Genomic DNA, 19,994 nt, shown 5'->3' with positions numbered 1-19,994 from the left:
TTAATTTATTGGTACATGAACATGCAATAATAAAAATCAGTTGTAAATTTTGTACCAGCACAATATTTAACTTTCAACAAAAACTTTTAGTGCAAAATAAAGTAAAAGAACAACAAAAAGTCTATTTATAAACCAATCATTTTATTATAATTTTTAACTACTCAAAATGAAGTCATAAACATCTCTTAAACATAGCCAGTGAACAAAGTCAATTATTGTCATTAAACTTCTAGTCAGTAGTTCTAGTTATTTGTTACTGGGTGGTGAAGCAAATTTCTTCAAGTTCCAAAGACTCCAGGTTACACCAGCAATAACACCTGCAATTGTCAAGTAATACATGGGCATGTCCTTAGGAAGCTTTTGCCAAACTAATTTCCCGTCATTGGCCTGGGAAAAAATAGTAAAACAATATTTATTTGAAGTTAATTATAAAATCAATAGAAACTAAAGTTAACAAAGGTTACTTGTTGGTACAGTATTAAAAAGGAAGTGTTCAGTATAAGTTATCTCTTGATGTGTCAAAATACATAGGTTACATTTAATATGTGAAGAACAGAAACTATTACAAACAGGCTCTGTACAGGCATACAAAAGGTAAGGGAAAGGCTGTGAGACCAAAGCAAACGTAGGAGTATCAGTAGAACAAGAAGCAAAGATGGCAGGATGGACATAGACCAGAGAAGTACTGCTGCTGCCCTAGGCTTCACTGAGAGTCAAAAGGACTAAGTCAAGTAAGTAAGTCATATCTTTATTATTTTCGTTCTGTAGTCTCTCAGATGACTGCATTGGGATTTCAGAGATGGGGATCAAAGAAATAATCCCATTTTACATTATTTCATTCCCATTTCTTCTTCATTAACTTATGAATATGACACACATTGAAATTACAAACAATTAGCAGAAGTCTTGTTATAAGATTTATTTAATAACTGTTTATAAACAAAGATTCAGAGAAGATCCCCCCTGACAATATTGATACCTACACAAAAAAGGGTCTGCAACTCCATCAATCTTTTGAAGCCTGGTGAGTTTGGCACAGGATACTGTCCTGGTTTTAAGTTGGCTACCTTTGTTGATGCCTGTCTAGTTGGAAGAGCTTGTACATCTAATGGTTTAAAGTCATAAAATACTTCTGGGGTCTTTGTTACATTGGTGGAAAATGCCTGAAAAAAAAAATCAAACACTTTGACACAGGGAGTAAATGATGTTATCACAAATGTTTTGAGCTTGCAATGTTCCCCCCTAATGTAGAGCTATAATAATGAATTACTACATAGATAAATAATAATAATAAGGCTTGTCTGAAGATTAATGAGGAATGCAGTATTTCCAGTGGCTATGCAGCTCCAGCTGTGACCTACATATTTGGAAAAAAGACTGCTTTTGGCATATGTTCATCCTCCTTATGGGATACATGCCCTGCCCAGCGTAACTGTCAGACCATAAGAAGTCCCTCTATACTGTCCATACTGGCGTTAGCAAGGACATCGCTGTTTGTAGTGCTTATTTTGCCCAAATGTCTTATTACTTATCAACTGCAGCAACATTGTTGAACAACAGTTCAGAACATTCAGATGGAAAGCAATATGAATACAGCACCATTGATAATAACATCCTATCCCAATGACTGTCCAGCCAGCAACATGTCCTATCAAACTGTGTACATCACAATCTCCTTCCTCTTCCTTCTTTGTTAGTCTAGTATTTGTATTTTTTTTTTCTGTAGCATCTGAGATAGGTGTGCCATTCTTATCCTTAAAATGATTTTCAAATAGCATGATATAGCCTACAATTTAGATCTATTGTAAATAAGATTTAGTTGCTTTGCCTGTTCAATCCTTTTCACAAAAGCAGGGTGTGCACTTCCAGCATTAAATCTAGAGGAACATTACACGCCTCTTGATTTGTTCCCAGGATATTGTTGATTTAAGTTTTAGAATGCTCCCCCCCCCCCCCCCCCCAATGGTATTGCATCCACAACAAAAAATATTCTTTTCTTCAGCTTTTCAATTTAATATACTACATGTTGCCTTTCTGATAGTCCCCACCCCACCCTGCTTTCACAATTTTTAAGGTCCCTTTTTTTAATTATATATATAATGACAACTCCACAAAAATTTTTTTATTTAGCATCCTCCAATGGACTGACCCCTCCACAACACTTTACTGCTCTTGATTTTTAGATATCACACCTTTGTTGAGTTTTTTCCCCCCATCCTTCAATCATAATGTAAGCAATGTGCAATATTAGACATCACGGACTACCATTTTCGGGGAAAACAATGCATTTTTTTAAAAACCTCAAATGAATGCCCCCCTCGTCTCAACTATATTCATTTTGGCATTGTGTTCATAAAAAAAAAACCAACAGAAATATTAGTTTGGTTTTATCATTTGTTATAGGTTTTTTTTAACCCCCTTTGATTGTAGAGGCCAGGAAAATCTTCAAAAGTTAGTTTGTTTTTTCCCTGTTAGATATCATGCCTGGCCATAATTCTACCAATGTCTCTTGCGTTTGAAAATATGGTTAACATTTAGCTCTTCAATATTTACATTATAAACTAGTTAAGTTCATAAATACAGAAATAAAAAAAAATCAGCTTTGTGAGCAAGAAATTTACTACTAATACTAGATCAACTATTAAATTTCTTATTTGATAAGTAGATCTATCATCTATGAAACTCAACTTCATGTTTTCCATGTTGAATATAATTTACTTCCTAGTCAAAACCTCCCGCAGGATGACAGGGGATGGCAGTGGACAGGGTATAAAACCAGGACCATAGTCAAGTCCAAATGACTGAATGACCAGGCAGCCACCCCTTTGAACTTTTGACCTGGGAGTGTGTCTTGCCTAGACTAGCCCTGCCTTGTCAGTGACAAAATCTCCTTTCAATTGTTTCATGAAATTGGGTTACTGTTTGGTAAAAACTCTACCAATACATACCCATAAATTTCTGCTTTAATTAATTAACATACTTTATATTTACATACACTGATAGCATGGCCAGTATGGTCATAATTTTTACATCATTGGAAAGTTCTACAACAAAACTTTTTTTTTCAAAGATAAATTTATTTCAACTCTCTATGTAAAATTATTTTTGGCAATTCTACATATTGTAGATTCTTATACCTGAACACTGACTTTCGGGAACTGGGTCAAATTTGTATATTATTTTTTTTATTTCGAGATGGTTTAACTTACAAAAAAACTGAAAGCAGATTCTTCTTCTTCAACTAATGGACAATAAAAATAGCTGTGTTCCTATGTATTACTACTCATATATTTAAGATTTTATTTAAAAATAAATTGGGTCAATTGGGAACACTGATCACCGTTGCTGAACACCACTATGTAATTGCTAAGAAATTATATCTGTGTACATTTAAAATTATTGAAATTGTATATTTAAAGAAGTAGATATATATATACTTTTTTCTCATTTATAGTTAATTTATATACCTATAAAATCTATTTGTAGAAACAGACAGAAATAAATCTATATAGATTATAGATCTATAAATTACTTATCATAATTTAACAAACATAACATTTTCAACTACATGTATTCTCTCTCTTGCTCTTAATTCCCATCCATGGACCCTCTTCTTGTTTTCATAATTTGGATGTTCGTTTTGTTGCACCTTACCCCCAACCCCCTAGATACTTATAATTTTTTCATATGACTCTTTCCCCCTTCCCCACACTGCCTGTGACACTACACGCTTAGTGTATACCTCACTCTCCTCGACGCCAGCTCACTGGCGTGAAGACTGCAGTTGGCATGGTCTCTGGCTTCAAATAAGCAGCCAGCACTTTTTTCTTTTATTCATAAATTAAATATTCTAGATATCTCGATCTAGGTCATGTTTATTCATTGAATAAATAATTGATTTACTAATCCCAATAATATTTCTTATTATGATTTTGCCATGTTCAGGGAAGAAGAATGAGTTAAATTCATTATTATTTGTTGAACACCTCCTTTTTAAAATTTTCTTTAACAGCTAACAGTATAAATGTGATTGGAATGTTTTTCCATAGATGAGTGGAAGGTTATTTTGATATGCCCATCAGCCTACAATCAACATGCTCATAATATAGCCCTCATCCCTTATATTAGGTACTTTGATAAACTGACCTAGATCTATTTTTTTTTCTCCCAAAAAATGGCTGAAAAGTGTGTCAGCACATTTTACCCTTTTTTTAGGGGTGGTCATTTCCATCAAAGTTTTAGCATATTGTATTTGATTTGAGGACTAATTATGATTACTTTTTGTAAACATAAGATATCAGAGATCATTTTTATTTGCTTTTGAAGCCAATCTGTTACATTTTTTTTAACAAAAGTTTATGTGAAAGTTGACATTTTTACAACTCTTTTCCTATAAAAGTTACAACAATGCTGTTTGCTACAATAATTTATTATATGATGAAATGTGTATATTTCAAATTTCATTTAATTCTCTTGGCGCACTTTAAAGATATTTGATATTAAAATTAACAAAGACAAAGAAGGGTAAAATTTTCTTTTTTAAATAAAATAAAAGTGTTTATGGTTACAACAATCTCACTAATTCTATTGAATTTAGCATGTTAATATATATATATATGTGCTAAGTTTGAACTTTGTAGCTTGGCGCACTCTTTAGATATTAATTTTCAAAGTTGATGGTTAAAATCTATTTTTAGTAACAACCAACACTGTGATTTACTGGAAATGGTTGATTTGATTTGTTGATTTGTTGATTTGAGGCACATCGGCACAATTTAGGCCATGTCGTGCCTGCAGTCCCTTAAGGACTACTCTCTCTCTAAACAACAAGGGTCAGATTCTATACAGTTATATAATTAAAATTAAGGTCTATTCACAGTTAAAATAGTAAAGGTAGTAAAAATTTAAATATTTGGTAAAAATCTAATGTAAATAGTGCATGTTCACAAATTCAGAAATCAGATCTTCGTAGATAGCCCCACTTCCCGAATAAAGCCCAGTACCTTCCCAGGGTCGACATTATTAAATAGTGTTTTTAGATTAGTGGCTCTAAAATGTTTCGCCCTGACATCCTGGTATCTGGGGCAATCAACGAGGATATGTTCCACTGTGAGGCGAGAGTCACAGTACTCGCAAAGTGGGGGCTCCTCTCTCTTCAGTACAAAAGAGTGCGTGATGTAGGTGTGGCCAATCCTAAGTCTGGACATGGTTGTGCTACCACGCCTTGTCAGACCCTTAGATGTGGGCCGCCACCTGACATCCGCCACAATCTGCCTGAGTTTACTGTGAGTCTCAGCCTCCCATCGGTTCTGCCACTCTCGATAGGTGGCAGAGGCAATACTTTGTCTCAGGTCCGAGTAGGGAATTTGGGTTCCTGACACCGCATGATTTAGGGCTCTCTTTGCTTCTCTGTCTGCGGCTTCGTTTCCCTCAATGCCAACATGGGAGGGGACCCAGATGAAGGTGACATCCCTACGGTCGGCTGTTATTAGGTCCAACAGCTTCAGGCTCTTATGTACCAATGGGATGTCAGTCTTCATCCGCCCCAAAGCTTGCAATGCAGATTTGGAGTCGGAGCAGATTATAAATTTACTCCTTTCTGATGCTTTTACGGCCATAAGTGCAAGCAATATTGCGTGCAATTCGGCCGTAAAGATGGAGCAGCCATCGGGGAGTCTACGGGAGATTGTTTTGTTCCGAAAGGAGCAGGCACACGCGACCTTTCCCTCCATTTTGGATCCGTCTGTGTAGATGGTGCCACAATCTCCGTAGCTCTCCTGCAGTTCCCTAAAGTGGACTTGTAGTATGCTTGGGTCTGTATTTTCTTTTTTGAAATTAAGGAGGGATAAATTTAATTTAGGTTTATTCATTAGCCAAGGAGGATTCTGAGGGGTTTTTATTTTAGAGATTTGGTCAATGGGTGGGGTTAAATTTTGGATGGGTTCTCTCATTCGAAGGCCCAACGGCTGTATGACGTTAGGCCTTCGATTGTATAATTCTACCTCTGTGGGGTTAAATATGGAGTCAAAAGCAGGGTTCGTGGGGTTGGATTTTAGCTTGACTATATACTGCATTGCAAGCTTTTTCATTCTTATATCCATGGGGAGTTCTCCAGCCTCCACATGGAGACTTGGGATAGGTGATGTACGAAACGCGCCGAGACAGAGACGCAGGGCAGCATTTTGTATTGGTTCCAGTATTTTTAGGTACGACTTCCTTGCTGCTCCATATATTATGGATCCGTAGTCTAGCTTGGATCGAATTAGACTCCGATAGAGCAGCAGCAAGGTATCTCTGTCAGCTCCCCAGTCCGTATGGCTGAGTACTCTTAGTATGTTTAATGACTTTTGGCATTTCTTCTTAAGTTCCTTAATGTGGGGGAGAAAATTAAATTTGGAATCTAAGGTGAGGCCTAAAAATTTTGTAGTTTTCACGACAGGGATCTTCTTTTTGTGTATAAATAGTTCAGGGTCTGGGTGGAGCCCCCTTAGATTACAAAAATGCATACTAACTGTTTTGGAGTCTGAGAATTTGAAACCATTATAGTTTGCCCAACCCTGAATTTTGTTTAAACATAACTGTAATTTCCTTTCTAAGGTGTTCATGTTTTTCCCATAAGTAAGAATGACAAAGTCATCGACATACAAAGAGCACTCTATGCCAGGGGACAGCGCATTTATGATGCTATTTATTTTAATGTTGAACAGGGTGACTGACAGAATGCTGCCCTGGGGTACACCCATTTCCTGGTCATGAGTGTCAGAAGCGGAGTTGCCCACTCGGACCTGAAATTTTCGATCTTTCAGGAATTCCTCCACAAAACGGGGGAGGTGTCCCTTAAGCCCCATAAGCGCCAGGTCACGTAGAATGCCATGTTTCCAGGTTGTGTCATAGGCCTTTTCTATATCGAAGAATACAGCTACTAGATGTTCTCTTCTGAGTAATGCATTTCTAATATAAGCTTCCAGCCTTACCAGGTGGTCAGTTGTTGTCCGCCCCTGCCGGAATCCGCACTGGTAGTTTGAGATCACTTTATTCCTTTCCAGGTACCAGACCAGCCTACTGTTAATCATTCTTTCCATGGTTTTGCAGATGCAGCTTGTTAGTGCTATTGGTCGATAGTTAGCTGGGTCAGAGCCGTCTCTTCCCGGTTTAGGTATCGGTATAACTGTGGCTTTCCTCCAGCTGTTTGGGAAAGCGCCTGTTTGCCACACACAGTTATAGACCCCTAGTAGGACTGCCAATGAGGGTTCGGGAAGGTGCTTGAGGAACTGGTAATGGATTTCGTCTTCTCCAGGCGCTGTGTCATGTGACTTGTCCAGCGATTCCCTCAGTTCCTCAAGCGAGAACGGTTTGTTGTAGTCTTCATTGTTCTCTGACCTGAAATCAATGGGGTGTCTTTCCTCCCTGGTTTTGACTTTTTGGAACTCTGGCGTGTAGTGTGCAGTGGATGATTTTTCTGCTATTGAGGATGCAAGGCAGTCAGCTATTTCTCTGGGGGACGTGACAGTTCGTCCTTGGTTTTTCAAATGCCCTATTGCATTTGATTCTTTCCCTTTGATTCGCCTTACTGCCTTCCAAACCGCTCTAGCAGAAGTTTTGGCATCCAGACTGCCGACAAAACTTCTCCAGGAATTCCTTTTGGCTGACCGTATGGTTTGTCTAGCCTTTGCTCTAGCTATTCTGAATAGCTTTAGGTTTTCCTGGGAAGGATTCTTTATAAATGCAGCCAGTCGTTTTTTCCTATCACCAATAGCACTTTTGCAAGCTGTATCAAACCATGGTTTGCTAGGCCGTTTTGGATTTGCAGAGGTTAGGGGTACAACTTTCCTGGCTATACTTAGTAGCTTGCTAGCAAAGGTATCAGCTGGGTTCTGTTCATGGAGGATATTTTCTGTGATATCCTCAGAGCATCTTTTTTGGAATTGTTCCCAATCGGCCTTATTCAGTTTCCACCGCTGAGGTCGTCCCAATGAAGGGAGATTGTTAGTAATGATGATTGGGAAGTGATCACTTCCCCGTAGATCATTGCTAACTGACCATTTAAAATCGTCCAGAAGTCCGGGGACGCATACGGTGAGGTCAATGCATGTGAATGATCCAGTTCCTGGGTGCAAGTAGGTCGGTGATGCATCATTAAGTATGCATAAATCATGTTGGAGGAAGATATCCTCCAGCATACGACCTCTTGTGTCGGTATTGTTGGATCCCCACATGGTGTTATGGGCATTGAAATCCCCAAGGATTAAATAAGGCCGGGGGAGTTGTTTCAATAGGTCCTCCATGTCTGTTCGGTTTAATGGAGCGCCTGGTGGTAGATACAGGCTGCAGCAAGTGATAACCTTGTGAAGGGTTATCCTAGCTGCTACGGCCTGTAGTGTGGTCTGTAGTTCTACCCTCTCATGGGGGATGCTATCCTTCACAAGGATACAGACTCCACCTGATGCTCTCTCTGCATCCTCAACATTCTTGGTGTAAGCACGGTAGCTTCGGAAGCTGATGAAATCTTTTAGAAATGTTTCCTGTAAGCAGACAGCTACAGGAGTCTCAGAGTCCATCAGTAGCTGCATTTCCTCGTAATTGGCCTTGAGGCCTCTACAATTCCACTGTACAATTCTGGAATCCATGGCTTATTCTAGATGACCTACTTGGAGCTATTTGGCCTTGGGAGGCCCCCGGAGCGGTTTCCCTTTATTCCAGTGACCTTGGTATTTTTATTCTTGGGTTTGGATGGAGAGGAGGACAACCCCCTTTTGGGGGAAGTCTTTCTCTCTGGAGAGGGGAGATCCCTCTGGTTAGAGCGGAGGTTATTTCCTCCTCTCTCACCTCGGGCATCCTCTCCGCTTTGATTTCTCCCCTTAGGGAGTTGGTCAACCTCTAACTCAGTAGAGGTTGGGGTGTCTGGCTGGGTTCTCTGAGGAGAACCTGTGTCAGACATGATGTCTCCGGGTTCTCCCGGAGTATTGGTTTTGACATGCTGCTCAGTCTCCATGCTCTCATCAGCGAGCACAGAGAACCTGTTCTTTAGCATGACAACAGGGCTTTCTTGTTTCTTCAGAGGTGTGTTCTTTGGCGGTGTTTTCTTCTGAGTTGGGGAAGGAGGAGGGGGTGGTGGGGTCAATGTGTCCGTCTGTGTGGCTATGGATCTTCCTTTCAACAGCCTGGGCGTAGGTCTTTGTCAAGCCGAATTGGCCCTTGGGTAGGGCCAGTACAGCCGATTTCGCCTGGCTAAAGGTACATCCGTTTCTTGCCTTGTACTCCTGCACGGCAACCTCCTGTTTCCACACAGGGCAGTCCTTGGAGTAGGCTGAGTGGCCAGCTTGACAGTTTGGGCATTTGAACTGGGCTGTGCAGCCCTTGTCCTCATGACCCTCTCCAGCACATCTGGCACACACAGTGTTCCTCTTACAGACTGCCACGCCGTGTCCATAACCCTGGCACTTGAAGCACCTCATGGGGTTAGGTATGTAGGGCCTCACTGGAACTCGTAGGTATCCTGCCTTCACATACTCTGGCGGTGTCCTAGTTCCGAATGTGAGGATAATAGTGGCGGTTTTGACCTCCTCACCCTCCCTGCGCCTGGTAATGCGCCGGGCATGGGTGACTCCTTCAATGCCCTCCACTATTTCCTTCTCGGAACATTCCAGTAGGTCCCTAGAGCTGATTACACCTCTGCTGGTGTTCAGACTCTTGTGTGGCATGACTTCCACTTGGAGATCACAGAGTCTTCTGCATCTTAAAAGCCCATCAGAGTGTGTCTTGCTGTCTACTTCTACAAGGAGTTCCATTGTTTTGTGTAGCTTAGACACACTCTTGGGCTCTCCCACTACTGACTTGAGTCCCTTATAGATAATAAAAGGGCTCAACTTGGTCAGGCTTTTTCCCTCCTCTGTGCATCTAACCACCAGAAATGATGGCCAGGTGGCACAGCTTTTTGGGACCTCCTCTTTTTTATCGTCAATTCGTCGTTTCTTGCCCAGACATAGGTCTGGGGCAAGTAGTTTTGTGTGTGTTTTTTTGTCCATATATATTTTGGTTAATTCGGCACCTGTGCTCCCCACCCGCCATCGAGTCCAACAAGGGGACGGGCCATTCGGATGTCCAGAATGAGCCCGCCAGGGCTACACAGGTGCTATACTCAGTCAGCTGCTACATCGGACATGTGTCCGATACAGCAGCTCCCTGATTGACCCTCCAGCCACCGCCCTCCAGCATAGGTCGACGACCTATGCTGGTAGCTCGGCATGACCAGCCGGTTGACCCAGAGCGGGCCATCTGGGTCTCAGGTCTAGGGGAACTTGGAGCCAAAGTATTGTGTTGTTGTGGTTTATCCTCAGATAGCCACCACTCAAACACCAGGATCTCTTTATCCCCCCTTACCCGTCGCAGTCCACGGCAAACGGACTGGTCTAGGACGTAGTGAGAATTTAAAGTTAAGGAGACAGTGTGATGATCAATGAAGGCAGACTTAGGAAAAGAGGAGGCAGACACAATGATAGAAAAGAAGTAGGGCACTTTTGAGCTCCAAAAGTGCTAAGGAAAGAGGAGCGCAGTTTAACGTCATGTCTCGGGACGAACTGGAAATGGTCAATTTCTGTCTATCACGAGCTATTTTTAGAAGCACACATAGGAATTTTTCATTTAAATTAACTTTTATAGTGTTTGAATGCTAAATTATGGAGAGGGAATGTGTCTTATAATGACTTTGTAATCTGCAAATTTTAAAGTAAAAGTTTAATTACTTTAAAAAATAATATTAAATATTAAAAAAATTTTTTTCATATTTTTAGCTCAGCGAACTAATAATTAATTTTTAGCGGCCCCCGTAAGGAGAAAAAGCCGCTATTAGGTTTGTGCAAAATGTCCGTCTGTCACACTCAGATCTCGAAAACTAGAAGAGATATGAAAAATATTATTTCATCATTAAATCCGGCTTGAAAAGTTTAGGTGCAACGGCTACTTTTGGTTTTCTAAAAGCAAACCGTTTAATTTATAAAATTAATTATGCAAGCGATTTTTTCATAAAAATACACCAATTCTAAAACAATTACGTAAATGTAAGGGAGGCAATGTTACAATATGCTAACAAAGATGGACAATTTTTGTGTATTTTCAGTATCACTAAGTCAAATATATTTTTAAAATGTACAGGAAATGTTTACAACAAATACAAATAATAGTTAAAGACGTTTTTTCTGGTCAACTAGCTGCTAAAATTAAAAGAAAACATTTCTGTTTGTTTATAAAGGCTAAAAATGCACTTTGTATGTAAATATCACGCACATTTTTTTAAATGGACTTTTTATGCAGCGATTTTCGTGCAGTAGCGTAACATCGCAACATGATCAGGTGCTAAACCAATTCCTTAAACTTTTTTTAAAAATCAGATTTTATTTATTTTTTGTTTAGTGCCCCCATCCGAATAAAAGAAGCTTATTTTTGTGCGTTTTGTCTGTTGGTCGGTCTGTCCGTCACGATTAGATTTAAAAAACTAGAACTCTAAAAGCTATTGAAAATCTGATTTACCCTTTAATGTTCCTCCCATAACATCTCAATAGTTTTAAGTATCTAAAATTGATTGTTCCGGATTTTTTTGTGCAAAACTAATCAACGCCAACAAATGTTTGTTTGCTCTTCTAGCTTATATTACATTCAATTTCCATGCTTAAACGTTGCAAAAACACATTATCAATAATATGTTGTTCCGTTTTTTATGTAAATAGCATATTAATGCTAAATCATAATCTCTATACTGACTTATATTTCATTAAGTGTAAAAATGTTCCGGATATTGTTTTATAAAACATGAATTATGCCTAATGATTGTTTGAAATCGCATAAGGCTTTTAAAAAAAGTAATTTACTAGAATTGATTACTGAAAATTACTTTTTAGACATTTAATTTTCTTGTAAAACATAACATAGAAGTTTTGTAATCGATAAAGAAAGTTCCGGATTTTGTTTCTTACAAATCGTCGCCAGAAATTTCCGAATTTATTTAAAAATCTACTAACGCCAAATAATTGTTTGAACTCCCTCTTCTAATTAATAAACAAATAATCTTCTCATTTACGAAATAATGTTTTTACGGATTTTTATGAAAAATATTTTAACTCACTACTCTCTTACAGTACATTTAACTTTCTACCTAAAACATTAAAAAATCTAATTATCGTTAATATTATGTTCCGATTTTTAAGGAAAACAGAATCCAAACACCAAAGTAAGGTATGAAAATCTCTCCACGTGGCTGTAGTACATCTAATTTTTATACGAGACCATCCAAAAAATTTAATTAACGGTATTACATTTATCTGAAATTCTCTTTTTCTTTTACTATTTATACAAACATCCGGAACAATCTATTATATAAACTTTTCAATTGTGTTCATACCTAAAAATTATTGCGATGTTTTGAAACGTAAAATAAAGGTTAATCAATTTTTAATAACTTTTAGTTGTTTTTTTTATATCAAGATAACAGACAGACCGACTGACAGACAAAACGCAAAAACAATGTGGCTTTGATCCTTTTTAAATAATATCTATTAGAACTCAGTGCACCAATGTCTATGAACTCTCGTTAAATATCTCGTGTAAATAAAGACATTTTTTTTATGGTACCGGTACTAGCCTATTGTGAGGTAATGGAATTTTTTTTCTTTGACGTCATATGAATGGACTCTTTAAATGTAATGTTAAAAGAACGCACTCGGTGCACCAATGTCTATTAACCCTCGAAAAAATTGCTTGTATTAATGAAAACATATTTTAGTCTAACTAAGCCGTGTGACGTAGTGTTTTTTTTTCCTTTGACGTCACATGGAATGAATTCTTTAAATGAAATGCTAAAAGAACGCACTCGGTGCACCAATGTCTATGAACACTCGAGAAATGGCTCGTGTTGATAAAGGTGATTTTTATTCTAGCTAGGCCTTGTGACGTAGTGTTTTTTTTATCCTTTGACGTCATATGGAATGAATTCTTTAAATGAAATGCTAAAAGAACGCACTCGGTGCACCAATGTCTATGAACACTCGATAAAAGGCTCGTAATGATGAAGGCGATTTTTATTCTAGCTAGGCCGTGTGACGTAGTGTTTTTTTTTCCTTTGACGTCATATGGAATGAATTCTTTAAATGAAATGCTTAAAGAACGCACTCGGTGCACCAAAGTCTATGAACACTCGATAAATGGCTCTTATAGATGAAGGCGATTTTTAGTCTAGCTAGGCCGTGTGACGTAGTGTTTTTTTTTCCCTCTGACGTTATATGGAATTAATTCTTCAAATGAAATGAAAAAAGAACTCGGTATAGTAATGTTTATTAAGCCTCGTTATGTGACTCGCGTTTAAAAAAGGAATGATATCTTGATTTAGATCTAATCAAGATTTTTTAAACTAGATCTAGATTTTTATTACAGTATATCTAGATCTGGATTTATATTCTAATTAAAATTATTTTAGAGTCTAGATCTAGAATTTCTAGATCTAGTTTAGACTAAAATAGACTAGATTAAGATGTAGAATTTCAATTTCTAAACTTAAAGTGTAAAAAAAAAGTGTAGATTTTCATTTCCAAACGTTTTGATCAATATTGTAATGTTTTAATATACTAAAACTAATCCTTTTTTTTTTATTAAATTTAAATTTAAATTTACGGCAAATGAATCTTTGAAACATTATTACTTTTGACCATCGGATGGCTGCCTGGTCGTGCGGTTTGCGCGCTGGACTGTCGTTCAGATTTATGGATGGCCCAGGGTTCAAACCCTGCCCGCTCCCATCCCCCGTCGTCCTGTTGGAGGTTTGGACTAGGAAGTAATTATCTTCAACTCTGAAGGAACATCCGAAACGTGTAAAACATTTTATATCAAAATTAAATCACCTCTTGAATATTATTTGCGAATATGCAGATCCGACAGGGATCCGACTTCGACGGGGGCCGCCTCTGAGTTTGTGTAACACAAACTCTCTTTGTAATCTTGTTTTTTCTGTGTGTAGTTTTTTTCTATTAATATACATGTAAATTAATAGTTAATAAATGAGTACATTATATTTTTAAAATGATGAGCTATTATTGCACAAAAATTCAAGTAAAAAATCTTTTAATAACTTCTAAAAAAATCGCAAGGTTTCTTTTTTATTTTATTGTCCGAAGCAAGAAATTTTTCATTTACAATCTAATTTTTAAAGCATTTAAATTAAGGCATTTTAAAACGATTAATTGCCAGTGCTCTACAAAAAGGTTAAAACTGTTTTTTTATGAAGTTTATGAAACTTATAGTCATTAAATTTTAGGAAATATTTTTCTGTGCAGTGCTATTTTCTTTTATAATTTATAAGAATTATCTATCTGATGCATATAAATAGCTATTTAATACAGTAGAATTATAATTAAACAAAATAAAACACAATACAGATCTCTGATTTGTTTTATTTGTGATTTTTGGGCTCATATGATGACAAAATCACATATATTTTTATTTTTTGTCGAAGGCTTTTTTTATATATTAATTAACTTTTTTTTCAAAGAATATTATTGCTTGGTCTTATTTTTTAATTTATTTTATCAGAATACTGGTTAATGTAAAAGAGTGTGAAGTTTCAACCCCATATCTTTAAGACTTTTTATAATACAGTTAATTTAAGTTCAACTGTCAGTTGTTTCGATCACAGATTTTTTTTTGCTTTACAAAGGCTAAAGAAGGCTAATTTTTGGCCACTAAAAATTTAATAACTTCCCTCACAATTAACTCAGCAATATTGCATTGTGATCATTTTGAAATTTTTATCGAAGTACCTACTTATATGAGTGTGAATTGCTGGGGGGAGGTTAAAACAATAGCTTTACTTAGATCTACATGGTTCAGAGAATCTAAAAAATTGCCATCTGCTTTGGAAAAACTGAACAAATATACAGGAACTTATAAAAAATCTGACATGTGCAGTCCCGAAATGTCATTTTGTGCTCCAAACATAAGAACAAATAAATACCTACAAAAAGAGACACATTCAGCGAATGAGAATTTGATGGTGTGTTCAAAATATAAGATTCTGCAGGAGTTCAAGGGGCAGACATCTTTGTTACTATTTTGTTATTGTTTATGTTCCAAAGAAATCCCAAGATAGTGTTTTAAAAAATACCAAGAATTAACATTACTTCTGTGTTTTCAAAGCAATGCAATTTTTTCTTTTAATTTTGACTTGGTGTCAATACAATACGTTTCTTATTGTTCTGTCTTCTTTTTAATTGTTAAATATTGTCTATATCTATTCTGAATTATTCTGATATAGAGAATCTAAATTTAACTAGGCCTACAATAAATATCAGCACAGTTTATTACCAAAAATGAATTGACCTTTATTGCCTTTAAGAACCTTGTCATATTAATATGGCGGAAAACAGATTCTCTATTGAAAATGCATTTTTCGAGTTCAATATTCATTATCTCTGAATATAGACCATCTGTGGTATATTTGCTTTTACTGATGGATAGATCTATGTTTCTGGAAGCTTCATTAGCAAAATTTTTTTGAAATTCGTTTTTATATGGAATTTGTGCATTTGTGAATATCATGAAGTATTGCCAAAAAGACAGACAACATTTACTTCTGGATTTATGTGATCCCATTTCAAAAGGTAAGAAACATATTTTAGAAATATAACTCATGTATAAAATACATACTTAGTATTTAAAAATGATTGTTATACACCATAAAGAAAAAAAAAGTAAATAAAATGCTTCTTTTGTCTTAAATTTGAAAAAAAATAGCCTAGATGCAATTTTTGAAGTTGTGATGTCGCCAAACAATTATACATTTTTTTTTTAATATAAATTACATTTTGCCGATTTTCGTTTCAAAACACTTATTTTTGTATTTCTATCATCATAATTAATTATTTTTTTTATTTTTTGGTTATTTAAAATAAAAAAAATATTTATAAAATCTCGTTTTTTTTTAACACCAATCAGAATGGAGGTCGCCGGAATTGACTTCATGACCTCCCGTTCAAAGTGCTTTTTTTTTTTGTCATTCGCTCAGAAATATTCGAAGCGATAATTCTAGCAAAGGTAATTATAGACAGAATCTATTACAGATAATTCAGTTCATAATATCAACTGCTTAGTTAATTATTCTGCTTTACAATAGGATGTCGTTTTCTTCAATAATTAACTTCAAGGACGGGAACACGGGTATCTATCTTTAGCCAGGCGCGCGCGATAAAAACAAACAAACACACGTTTTGACTTAGTCAATCTGAAGGCGCACCTCTGAATTGAGATCTTAGTCTGTAAAAGCTAAAAACCTATAATTTTTAAATTAATATCGACTACTTCGGCAATTATTTTACTTTAATATTGGTGCATTGCATGCGTCATAAAATCGGCCCGGCAATGCGATGTTTCAGCGCGAGGGGGGGGGGGGCACATTTTGAACTTAGATTTTAGATCTAAATTAATCTATCTCTAGATCTATAATAGTTTCTACAGATCTAGATCTATAAAGACTAGATCTTAACCATATTTTAAAATCAATCTAGCGAAATGCTTTTAGATTAGTTAGACATAGATCGATCTCTAGGTCTAGGACTAGATCTAGGTCACCGGACTTAGACTCTGAGATTAGATTAGTCTAGATCTAGTCATTAGTCATTAGAGTTAATAAGCGTGAAATTATTTAAATATTTACTGATCTAGATCTAAATTCTCTTATCAGGATAGATTAGATCTAGAACTAGATGATTTAGATCTATATTTATATATAGTCATTTCTAGTAGATAGTCAAGTAGCGATGTACACACGTGGATCAAGAATCAAGACCGTAGTGATCTAGTCTAAGTCTAAATGTAGACTCTAGGTCTTAGATCTATATAATTTATATAGCCTTATATCTACGTCTAAATATAATTCATAGTAAGACTTAGGACTAGATTTTAACATGGAAAAAAATCTGAGATCTAAATCTACTATCTAGTCATTTCTAGATTCTAGATCTAGTAACTAGTACTACTAGTAGATAGTCAATTAGCGATGTACACGTTGATCTAGGAATCTAAATGTAGATTAGATCTAAGATTTTATATATCTAAATCTAATTCATAGGATCTTATAAACTCAGTAGGGTTAAATTAGATCTGATCTCTAGATCTACATCTTAAATTACTTAAAGTTAAAGTGGAAAAAATCTAGATCTAGTCAATTATAAACAAGAGTAGAAGAGATTCAATAGACATAGTGACCTAGTTAAAAATAACAACAAACACATATTAACCAAATTATAAAAGTTGTTTTTATTTCTTTTCTCAGCAACAGTTACTACAGATACAAAGATTGAGATTATTTGAGATAGTAAACAGTCATTAGATATAGATCATGCACCATGCAAGTTAAGCTTTATTAGGTCTAACTCTAAGTAGAGTACTCTAGACCTAGATCTAAAAAGTGATCAAGAACTAGAATAGATCTAAATCTTGATAATATTTCATTTAATATTAGATCTTTTCTAGTCTAAAATTATACATATCTATAACCTTTATCTAAAATTGATATAAATAGTATCATGTTAAAACATGAAGATAAGAGAAAAAAAAAAACTTTTTTTATTGGTAGCGTGGGCCGAAGAGGGGGCTTATTTATTAATTATAAATACTTTTTAAGGTTGTTTTTTTTTTTTTCAAATGTTATATAAATATACTTTACTTTGTGACATAGTTTTAAGCAAATAATATTGTGAATTTGTGAAATTCATGGATTATTGGACATATCTTCTGTGAATTATGGATTTTTCATTATTAGGGGTAAGTGTGTTTGACCTCATTTTTTTATGTTAAATACTTGTCTGATGATAATGAATTTACTTTTTTTGGATTCCTCTCTTCTTGGGCATTAAAATTGATACATAATATGTCTAAACTGATTATGTTTTTGTAATTTAGGATAATGATAAAGTATAATTTGCAACCTATTTTTTTTTACGGAGGGGGTGGTGTCTGGGGTGGCTCAATTAATTTGCATAAATGACTTAAAAAACTTGTTTTTATATTTTTTTCAAATGTTCTATAAATATACTTTACTTTGGGATATATTTTTCTATAAATAATATTGTGAATTTGTGAAATTCATGGATTATGGGACATATCTTCTGTGAGTGATGAATTTTTCATTATTAGGGGTAAGTGTGTTTGACCTCATTTTTTCAAGTTAAATAATTGTCTGTTGCTTCTGATTTTATTTTTTTTGAATTCCTCTATTCTTGGGCAATAAATTTGATATATAATATGTCAATAAAAGTAATTTTGAAATTGGTCAAAAAAATGGTCCTTAAAGTAGAATGTTGAGAGCTCAATCTGTTTTCCGCCATATAGTAATTAGTTCTAGCAGTTAGATTATCATTATGAGTCTAATTAAAAGACTTATTAGGACAAGATGATTCCAGCATAGCTAGATCTAGCATATTTTTTAGCTTCAAAAATAAAAACGGTAATAGTTTAGATGCCCAGATACCTTTACTGACCACCATGTTGTGGAGATAGTCTATTATTAAGCCTTAAAACCAAAATGGCGTATTTCCATTGACAATATATGATAAGAAGAAATAAAACTTAAAAATATATATTTTAAAAACTATTTATCTCCGAGGAAATCAAATTACATATTTGTAATCTGCATTTTTTTCTGCATATTCTTAAAATATAAGAGAAACCTGATTTAGCGTTTCTAGTCTCGTAAACTAATACCCAAAGATGGCTGCCCCTTGAACTCCTGCAGAATTACCGATACTAGATCTAGAAAATAATCTCTTTTATTTATTTTTTGTTTTGTTTTATCTAGATCTAAATCTAATATACTAATAATCACAAAACCGGAGAGAAAACCCAAGATACAAGATTACAGAGTCTAAACAATAACAAAGATGGGTGCCCCTTGAACTCCTGCAGATTTTACCGATACTAGATCTAGAAAATAATCTCTTTTAATTCTTTTTTTTTAGTTTTATCTAGACTAGATCTAATATTTACTAATAATCTATAACTAGATCTAAATATTTAATAAATTAAATCTACCAGAATCTACCTGTGGAGTTATTGGCCGACCCATTGCAACGTCTTGGGATGCCGGAGAAATACTTTGCGTAAAACTGTTAAACTTATAAAAAATTGACATTATTGTTTATATCTATGAAGATAGATCTAATTTTATTGATTAGATATAGATCTATCTGGATTTAGATATCTAGATCTAGAACTAGAACTAATTTATTGTCTAAGTCAGACTATTAACCTATTTACAGTTGGATTGTTTTCTTCCAAGGACAGTAAATTAGTTATCAAGAGTAGACTCCCTTGAATTAAAAAAAAATAATCTCGCAATAGGAGTGTTTCTCGCGGATAATCGAAAAATAACTTTTGATTAGTTTTCGATACCTCAATGTGCATTGTATTTGGTTAAAATTTTCTAAATTTAGTTCTTATGGGAAAATATTTAACAAAATTATTAAACGTAAAATAATGGCAATGAGCTCACCATGACCTGAATAAAATTAAGGAGTGGGGCTTCCATTGTGCAGATTGTAAATCGAACTGAGCTGCAGATAGCCTAAATTAAGTCATTTTAAATTTAATTAATTCAGCTGGTATTTGCCTTTGCCAACATTTTCAATGCGACTTTTGTGGCCAGTTGATCAATGCGTTCATAACTTTTAAAGCACATGCTAAACTAATTGAATACTTTTCATATAAAACTTTTTTTCGAATGTTAAGCAAAATTTGAAATGAGAGATGCTGAGACGTTTTCTTTTTGTGAGAATACTAAAATACTAAACCTTAGTAATTGATTTAAACAAATTCCTATTGTAATTTGAATGCTTTAATAGACAAAAAATATCAAGATAGATTTATGTTGTTTAATTTTGTAGTTAGCCTATATGTATCCTTGGAGTTTATAATATTCTATCGTTTAAACCATGGTATCGATACTTTGCGTTGAAACG

The 19,994-nt window shown here is 35.3% G+C and overlaps 1 protein-coding gene across 1 annotated transcript; it reads right to left on the bottom strand.

Annotated features, from left to right (window-relative positions):
- Positions 1-120: 120 nt before the first annotated feature.
- LOC106055481 (uncharacterized) lies at positions 121-19,330 on the bottom strand. The gene is made up of 3 exons (XM_013211748.2): positions 19,079-19,330; positions 984-1,163; positions 121-387 (listed from the first exon to the last, which is right to left on the bottom strand). Exons 1-3 carry the CDS (start codon positions 19,166-19,168, stop codon positions 247-249), a joined length of 411 nt encoding a protein of 136 aa, XP_013067202.1. The 5' UTR covers positions 19,169-19,330; the 3' UTR covers positions 121-246.
- Between the last annotated feature and the right edge of the window lie 664 nt (positions 19,331-19,994).

Source organism: Biomphalaria glabrata, chromosome 3 (assembly GCF_947242115.1).
Source record: "Biomphalaria glabrata chromosome 3, xgBioGlab47.1, whole genome shotgun sequence".
Classification (NCBI taxonomy): domain Eukaryota; kingdom Metazoa; phylum Mollusca; class Gastropoda; family Planorbidae; genus Biomphalaria; species Biomphalaria glabrata.
This window is presented reverse-complemented; position numbering and strand designations above follow the sequence as displayed.

What these genes read in the sequence shown, in the direction of transcription:
- LOC106055481 (XM_013211748.2), bottom strand. Translation starts at nt 19,168, where the DNA reads ATGTCAATTTTTTATAAGTTTAACAGTTTTACGCAAAGTATTTCTCCG. An exon ending in GTCGGCCAATAACTCCACAG is followed by an intron (nt 1,164 to 19,078) that starts GTAGATTCTGGT and finishes TTTTTTTTTCAG; the next exon opens with GCATTTTCCACCAATGTAAC. An exon ending in AGTTGCAGACCCTTTTTTGT is followed by an intron (nt 388 to 983) that starts GTAGGTATCAAT and finishes ATTTTTTCCCAG; the next exon opens with GCCAATGACGGGAAATTAGT.